General features: G+C 33.4%; 1 protein-coding gene across 1 annotated transcript; it reads right to left on the bottom strand.

The window, feature by feature from the left end:
* Positions 1-2,500: 2,500 nt before the first annotated feature.
* LOC148612747 (putative peptidyl-tRNA hydrolase) lies at positions 2,501-9,424 on the bottom strand. Its single transcript, XM_088594456.1, has 5 exons — positions 9,124-9,424; positions 8,129-8,348; positions 6,730-6,829; positions 5,015-5,060; positions 2,501-3,002 (listed from the first exon to the last, which is right to left on the bottom strand). The coding sequence occupies exons 1-5, from the start codon at positions 9,328-9,330 to the stop codon at positions 2,799-2,801; spliced, it is 777 nt and encodes a 258-aa protein (XP_088450582.1). The 5' UTR covers positions 9,331-9,424; the 3' UTR covers positions 2,501-2,798.
* Between the last annotated feature and the right edge of the window lie 30 nt (positions 9,425-9,454).

Genomic DNA, 9,454 nt, shown 5'->3' on the forward strand with positions numbered 1-9,454 from the left:
TTCATCATGTACCCCGGAGACGAATATCAATTGAATATCGAACAGAAAAGAAAATTCTGTTGGATATTCAATTTGATATTCAAATCCATTCTATATTCAATATATAACGCGGAAACTAATGTCAAACGAATATCGAACAGAAAAGAAAAACCGATTGATACTCATTTAGAGTTCACATTCTTTAGATTAACCAGAAATGAATATTAAACGGTAAAATTTTACAGTTCGCGTGATTTATCTAAATGAAGGTTTCGGCTCATGGGGAAAATCAGTGACAAATTTCGGGTGTCTTCCCAAAATTAACTGTCAAAAGAAAAGTTTTCTAAAACATCAGCGTTTAAAAACTCCAAGGAAAATAAAGCAGTCATGTTATTTGAAAAAAAAATAAATGTGTACAAGTTTCTGCTCATTTGTTCATGCTTCAATTCTTTAAGTTCGAGCAAAATTTTGCATATTTAAACAAAAGAGGAGATAACCCACTGGACCAAGGACATGAATATTTTCATAAAACGTAAAACATGCATCTTCACAAGTATTACATCGATCTATTAATGTACGAATGTTCGACTATCCACAATCAATATTTCCACCCAGTTTCACCGTTAAGTTTTAAGTTTTACTAAACAAGACCGGATCAACTTTGTGTACTAAACAGTGCAATTCAATCGCATCTGTATAGTGCAACCTTATTATAATTAAAGGAAATGGGCTGAACGGAACCTATTCCGGGGCTGCAATACATTCCTTACACATGAATGACTGATGAGAAACGGGAAAAGAAAGGAATTGACAAAGAGGGGACCTGACAACGAGGAAAAACAGTGAGGACGAACTTGCACTTACGAACTTTTCCAAAATACAAAATGACAAACAATTTCATGCAAAAAAAAATTGAGTGTCTACGGCATTCACATAAATACTCTACTAAAGCTATAGAGAAAACAATAAAAGAAAGTGTTTGAGTAGAACCATAAGTTATCCGAACCTTTATATATAGTCGAACAGTTTTATCATTAACATATTACAGTATGACACCCCATGGTACAATATCAGAGATTCAATCAATAGTCTATCCGTGCAGGTCCGGGTGTCAAAAGAATAGGCCTGCAGCAGCGCTAAGCTTGTCGTAAAAGGCGACTAAATAGTGCTCAGAATCTTAGCCAGGGGCTAGGGCGTTCTGCTCACAGAGCAACTGGGTTGTGTGCCCCAGGTGGTGGAATTGGGTACCCCTGGTGTGTTACATGCTGGGGTTGTCAGGCTATAACACGGAAAACCTGACCGCAAACCATAGTGGTGCACCGTGTTGGGAAAGATGCCAAGTTCCTTGCACGTTAAAAAAAAACCCTACTGTGGTATTCTCCCGGAGTAGGAACCATAGGGCTCCACCACAGGAGGCTAAATTGCCCGACCCTACCCACCTCTCCCTATTTCCCAGTGGCAATCAACATTTGTCGACCCCATTATCTTTGTGTCCCATCCCATTTTCATTTCATCATTTCATGTTCATTTCATCATCCACTTCATGTTCATCGCCTGAATATAGCTGAAAAATTGATGCTCGGGCATTAAACCCAAACAAACATCAATCAAGTCCGGACATCATGAAAAAGATTATTTCTCGGCTAATTGTCCCCTAAACAGTCAAAACCCTCACATGCAATCCAATCCTTCCCTTTGTTGTATGACACCTTGCAGTAAGCTTTTAAAGAGATGCATTCACAATTAATCAAGTTAATATCCAAATAGTATGAAAATGATTGTTCCTGGTCCATAATTCCAAAGCAGTTCAAGTCACAACCCCGAAAATTAATCCCAGCATTCTTTTAATGGTATGAAACTTTGTGGCTCAATTTCAAAGAGTTGTAATCATGTATTACTCAAGTTATTGTCTGGACATCATGAAATTTTGTTTCTGGTCCCATTTTGATTCAAGTCACAACCCACATAAGCAATCTCAGTATGACAAGTTGTGGTTTGAATTCATAAAGATCACAGCCCTTGTATTCAAGACATGAAATGTCTTTGGACGACAAAAACACCTGCAACAACAGCATGATACTATTATATGGCTGAAGTTTAAATGTGAGAATATTTATTTGGATCTTATAAAATGCTTCACAGAGCTCAGCTTGATACAACCCCCAAAAATTATTCTCTGCCTACCTATTGTTGTACATGGGTAATCTCATGGTACAATTTCAAAAGAGAATTATACACTTATTGCATATGCCAACAACAATGTTGATAACAGCACCATGCCAAAATAAACAACATAGTGGTATAAATTGTCTTCTTGAAAAGCATTTGTCTTTGAATATTGACCTACTAACTCCAAGAACAACTGATCTTTTCCAAAACCCCCAAATGGTTGATTGATAATACACAAAAGCCTTCAGAAGAGATGTTGTGAAAACGTCTATCAGACACAATATGAAAAGAAGCCCAAAGAAATTGCACACTAAAATCTTAACAACACCATGTCATTTTAAAAGCCATTGAACACTTTCATATATTTTATTCAACATTTTAAACATATGGAATATTCTACATAATCTTGTACACAATATTTTATACTTGACACAATCTTGTGGACACCATATGATATTTTATCCAAGCTATGTAATATCTATGAAACATTTACAGGAAACAACGCAATGTATCATTTATACATTCTTGTTAACATCACAGATCATTTATACATTTGTGTGAACATCATGGCTCATTTATACATTCCTGGGACCATCAATGGTCATTTACACAAGCTTGTCAATACCCCCTGGATCCACCACTGCATTTAATCATCCCCCTTCATTTTCTAACTTTTTCTGTAATAATCTTATTCTGTATTTGCTATTCAACTCATCACTAAGAACCTTGATACAATCAGATATTGTTTGCTTAATCAGGTCCTTTTCTGATGCTGAAAAGTTACTCAAAACATAATCAGCCACTTGACTCTTTGAGGCGGGTCTATCAATGCCCACGAGGAGCCTTGGCATTGCCTGAAATAAAATTGATTCAAAATGAAATGAATTTTAGTGAGTATTCTTTTTTTGTTATCAAAGTGAATATATGTAAATAACAATTTTAGAGCATTATTAGGATATACTAATATAACATCAGTTGTAATAATAATTGACCCCAAAAAAATTTTGCAATGTTTTACAATTTCACAATTTTACAAATTTACTTATTTTAGAGACCAACCTATATCAACTTCTCTCATATTTAGTAAAAAAATATTGGTTCACTGCATATAATAAAGATAGTCTTCATGCACCCATAACACTTATAATAACCACATTAGGCTAGAAATAATACACAACACACCCCAAATGACTAATGTCACATAACTGACATTGTCCAGGTATGGAAACATATTAACGCTGATAAACAGAATATATATTGATTTTTCTATTTCATACCAATTGGTTAACCCAATAACACCTCCTCCCACTGTCTCGACCAATCAAAAACCTTGGGCAAAGCTCTTGGTTAGTACCTTTCTCCAGGTTGTGGTATAGCAGGGGCAGACCCAGTCACTTTCAATACAAGGGGCCAGCCAATTCCTCAAAAAAAGTGAGTGCTAAGACATTGTATTGCCATTTTTGTTAATTTAACACTTGAAAATGACAAATTTTGAAATAAAAAGGGGGGATGCTAACTCCCTAGACCCTTCCCCTGAATCCACCACTGCATAAAAAATGTAGTATTTTACTAAAGCCTGGTCACTTTCAAAGGACAGAATAATTTTCTCTAATGATACCTGTATAATTTCATATAGTATTTTGAGATCATGGTAGGTGTTAACTTTAACAGCAGTATTGCAAAACGGTTTTTGTGGCAGTAGAATTGATGATGTAGTAGAGATTATAAAAAGATATGTACTACTGATAGCAGATCTACCGGAATCTCATGACCTCAATGTCATCTATGAAAACAATCCACTACATGGTATTTAAAGTTTTAATTTTCCTGTACGAATGAACTATATAAGAACATCAGCTTGACAGTTTGTCTAATCATTTAGCGAGTACTCAAACAATAAAATGTGTTAACTTGAGCTACTATTTTGATCATGGTGTGAATATTGTGATACTAAATTTCATTCATAATCAGACAAACAGAACAGGAAGTTCAATAACTCAACATCAACCTTTTACAATTCTTCATTTAAGTACAAATATAAATCTAAAAAGTTCTGCTATTAGGGTGCTTTCATGGATCAATTTGTACCCCATTACCTCAAAAAACAGATAACGATAGAGCTTTGCATGACCCAGCTTAATAAGACTGCTGAGGTCAAACCCTGAACAGTTAGAGCAAATATGGAAATACCTTACAATCTTGATACAGTTTTGAATTTTGATTATGATTAGATATTTGACACAGAATAAGAGTTGGACTAGAATTGAAGAGCTCATTGTTTTGGCCCCATATTCCTTATTTTTTATAAGGCAAAAAAATTGCTGTTCTTTTTCCCTTTAATGTGTTCCTTGTGACATACTGCAAATAAAAGAATTTTTGTGAGGTTTCAGTTTTTTTTTACAGTTTTGTTGAATTAACTTTTCATGAGAAAGTAAATTTTACTATCAAAGGTCCCTCAATTTATATTTCACTTGAAATAACTGAAGTCTAAGTTGTATGGATGAGGGATTGGATACTTTATGATGTATTTAAAATTACCCCAACTTGAAAATTTGATGATTTTATTATATCTGTCAGAGAAAAACATTGATCTTTTAATACATTTTCAAATACATGTACTAGTATTAAAGAGTAATCAAGGGAACCAAGATTCTAGCGGAAATCAAAAATATGTAATCCAGGGACAAAGACTAGACATTGAAAACAGACATCCATAACAAAGAACATAAAATAACCAAAATAACACATACAAAGTAACAAAAGTAAATGAGCAACTTGGACTCCATTCAAAAATGGGCCAGGTGCACCGGTAGGGCAAGCATCAGAAATGTCTTCAATCAACTGTATCAATTTTTTTATAACCTACCTCAGACTTTAAACACTGCTGAACTGAGCGAACACCATTGTGACCTCTACAGAAAAAAAATTTCATCAGTTGTTATATATAATCAAGGGCAATAACTCAAAAAACTTGTCACCAGTTTTATTAATCTTGTACTGTTGGATAAAACTTCACAAATTTGAAAAGTATGATTCTTTAACACATCATGATTTTTTTTAATGAAAATGGTGAATGTTGTAACTCTTGGTTGCTATGAAAACTCCAAATCATATAATTACACATATTAATCAAAATTTTTGCAGCTGTATAAAAATGTTTGCACAAATGTTTTCAGGCACTGCAGGCCCTTGTTAGGCTGTTTGTCAATCCTGAGCACCTGATACCACTCCCAATTTCATTAGGTAGTTTATATTTCAAATGCTTTATTTTTTTTTGTGTGTGACATCTTGTTTTTCTTATCATCAGCTTTCATATTTTATTGCATTTAATATGTTTGCTACATTGTGTTTCTGTGTTTTCATGTTTTAGCTACATACTTTGATTGTGACGTCTGTGAATTGTCTTTTTTATGTGTGGAATTTTTTTTTTTTGCAGATATTTATACAAGTGAATCAATACTCCAGGTGATGTTTACCAAATCACTAAACAGTAAAACTGTTTATTCATGACCCTAAGGCCATAAAAACTTGGTGGAGCTTAGCTCAAGATAAATCCAGAGGGGTCAAACCCAGAACAAATGGGGCAAATTTTGACACAAATTTGAGCTTGATACAGATCTGAACTTTGTTTGTGATAAAATATTTGACACAAAATATATCAAAGTAAAAAATAAGCTAAAATTTTTAAAAATTACATGTATAAAGGAAGTTCATATTATATATTTAATGTCAGTCTCTGTTAGAATCAGGCAGGTAGGTGAAACATGGTATGAAAAAAAAACATCATTTTGATAGTGTAATTTTACTATTTGCACCATCAGAATCAAGGAAAACAGACAAGATTTTCCATATCAAGTCAATGAAACTTTGGTGAATTGTTTAATTGTATTGATGTTGTAAGCTTCCTTTCAGTTTTTTGTAAATTTCCAGTTTCACTATCTAGAGTAATGGGACTTTGTTCATAAAAATAGAGGGATTTCACAGTTATTGGAACACAGTTGTGATTGCACCCATTTACATCAAAATCCTTTGTTAATTACTATTAATGTAAACTCTCTTTATAATTGTTATAAAGTTTAGCTCATTTTTTACTTCGATGTATTTTGTGTCAAATACTAAGTGTAAGTATTTGTAAGAATCAGGCAAAATGGAATTCAGAAACATGCATGTCAAAACCCCACTGATCTGACAATGTAATATCACTCAAGGATACTTTCTCTACTTAAAAAGACCATTATTTGATCTCTGCATCACTGGCTTTGCTCAGAAATTTTTCTATAGAATGTTAGAAAATTGTGGTTTTTGACCGAGTTGTCTGCCCTAGAATGTTCATTTTCACTGCATTTCAATGGAATTCTAACTCAATGTACTAACATATGGAAAATATTGGTTTTTTTCCCTTGATTCTGATGGTACGAATAGTCAAATTACACTATCAAAATGATGATGGTTTTTTTCATACAATGTTTCACACACTGCCTGATTCTTATAGAGACAGACTGGCACTAAAGAACTTCACAACAAAAAGAAAGTGATCAAATTTTCTTTAGAACAGCATGAATTGAATTGTTTACTGCTTACCTTGCACTTCCACCATACTTGAACCTTATTTGGCCAACACTTTTGTCAAGTTCGTCATGAATCAAAAACACATCTTCTGGTTCGATTCCAAAATACCCAGCTGCAATACAAATAAATAATTTGAATTTTATTCTGTTTCCAAGTCATGGCAGGAATTTTCATGACAATGAATAATTTTAGGAGAAAATTTATGAAACTTCAAAGTGAATGCAGATATAGAACAAATGCAACGAAAAAGTGAACTGTAGTAAAACCAGAACAAACCTTGCCCTTAACAGGACTAATACCCATGTTGAACCCTGTACATTTGAAAACCAATGTGGACTTCATATTAGACACAATATTTACGGTGGATAGACTAAGCACTTTTGACACATAATTTTCTAAAACATCCAACTCCAAACAGTAATCAGTACTATTTTTTATTGAGAACACAATAATTGAATATGACTGCTGTATAATTCCTGCCAATAAGCACATCTGCATATGGTAATCTAACACTCAAGTTTCATAACAATTCTGTAAGTCATTAAGGAAGAGTTGTGGACAAGGCATAAAACCAGGTTTTGCAGAAATAAGCATAAGTTCCAATGGTCATCATTTCTACAATTTTTGTTCAAACAAAAATTCCTGACAATATGCACATTTCTATATGTTAATCTAACACTTCATTGAGTTTCATTACAATCCTGCAAATTGTCGAGGAGGAGTTGTGCACAATGCATCAGACCAAGTTTTGCTGAAATATGTCCAAGTTCCAACAGCCGTCACTTCTATAATTTTTGTCCAAACATAAATTCCTGACAATATGCAATGTCTCCATATTGTAATCTAACACTCCACTAAGGTTCACAACAATCTAACAAGATGCTTACAAGAATAATTTGAACAGACAGAAAGACGGTTGGACAAACAAACAGACAGACAGGGTGAAACCTATATATGCCCCCCGGAAACTCATTTGCGGGGGTATAATAAAAAGCTTCGCAGGTCCCAGATGTTGAACCCTGAACAGTTTGGAAAAGTTTGAACAACACACTGAAACATGATACAATTCTATAATCACTAAACCAGATAGTGATAGAATGTTTAACACCATAAATGAGAGTCAAAAGATTTCAAATTTGCAATAAGACAACTTGCTTAATTCTGACCCCTTTTGACACCTAATTCTAGTAAAAACTTTACTAAGGTCATTATTATCTTAATTTTTTTGTGTTCATATTAAAATAACAATGTCTGTGAATCAACAAACTTTTGCAGTTTAATATGACTTTCGTCTTTCAGAGGTTGTATGTTGTCAGTTACAAAATACATGCTAGGAGTTACCATTTCTTGATAAACAGTTTTTACTACACATATCAACCTTACAAGCACATGGAAATCTTAAATTATATACCTGTCTTCTTAACACTTTTACCATTCAGGTTCATAGCTAGTTTTGGTTTCAGTAGAACACACTGTTGTTGATTAGGTAATGTATAAACAGCTACCATACCCCCACATGTCTTCCTTTCTGTCCTCCAAGAAGTCCCAAGCTGTGCAGCCAATTTGTTTACTACTTGCATTCCAACGCTATGTCTTGAATTTGGCATGTCATAATTGCATAGTCCAACTACCTAAAACAATAATTGCTATTTAAAAAATCTACTGTTATTTATATATAAATCTAGTGCTATACATATAATTTATTTATTCATATATTACCATGATAATACATGTATATAATTCTATACTACTACAGAGGATGAGCCATGTGTGTCTGCAATAAACTATTTTCAATGATATATAGTTTATTCTCACTGTTAATAAATATGTTTGTTTGTTTATATTGTTTTGGTAGCAATCCAAATATGTGGATTTTACCCAACAAAAATTATGTATTAAATTGGAATAAAGTTGTTCATAAAAACAAGGCCAAAATTTAAATCAGAGCAGAAAACACAGCATAGCAAGTTCTTTCCCTGAGTTCTATAACAATAATGATTACCAACTGACCTTTAAATTATTGAAAATTGGATTTCAGTCTAACAGAATTTGTCAGAAAGTAAATAATGATTTGTGGGTTCTCATTTGTGCATTCCTATCCAGAAAATTGAGGTCCCAAATAATACAGCTGGACTAGTTATGTAAGCATTCCTTTCTAGTAACATTGAGTAGAAAACAAGGTCCTGGGTTATAATTAGAAGGTCTTGAGTTCTTTCAATTCTTAAAATGCTATTATAAACAAACATAACTGTTATCTGGGTATTAACTTTTTTTTATTTCAAAAGTGCCAAGTCTTAGGGCAGGGCCTACGGTTTTATGACGTTTGCCTCTTACAGATCATATCTGTCTCATCCTATAAAATCCCCGCTTAAAAATGAATCCGTTTTTACTCTAATATAAACATACCAATATATTTCTTCTTTCTTGAGTTTTACTTTCAGTTTCACCCTGGTCAAATCTATTTGATGCCATATTTGAACAGAAATGGTTTGATGGTTGAAGTAAATATGCGTTTCTCTTCCAAACATCATCTGTTCTTGCTCTCTGATGAAGAAGTGATGAAATTCTAGTATGTGTCAACTTATATAGCAACCTATGACAAGGACTTCTCATGCCTTATGAAATCCCCTTGTCTGAATTAATAAAACCTTTATTACTCTCATAAATTCTGCTGGTCATAAACGCTTACTCGACTAAGACGCACTTTCAATTCTAAAATTAGCTCATCATTAGACAA

Source organism: Perna viridis, chromosome 7, assembly GCF_037379345.1.
Source record: "Perna viridis isolate PV_CMFRI_1.1 ecotype Kerala chromosome 7, ASM3737934v1, whole genome shotgun sequence".
Lineage (NCBI taxonomy): Eukaryota > Metazoa > Mollusca > Bivalvia > Mytilida > Mytilidae > Perna > Perna viridis.

What these genes read in the sequence shown, in the direction of transcription:
- LOC148612747 (XM_088594456.1), bottom strand. Translation starts at nt 9,330, where the DNA reads ATGAGAAGTCCTTGTCATAGGTTGCTATATAAGTTGACACATACTAGA. An exon ending in TAAAAGTGTTAAGAAGACAG is followed by an intron (nt 6,830 to 8,128) that starts GTATATAATTTA and finishes TTTGTATTGCAG; the next exon opens with CTGGGTATTTTGGAATCGAA. An exon ending in AGCAGTGTTTAAAGTCTGAG is followed by an intron (nt 3,003 to 5,014) that starts GTAGGTTATAAA and finishes ATTTTATTTCAG; the next exon opens with GCAATGCCAAGGCTCCTCGT.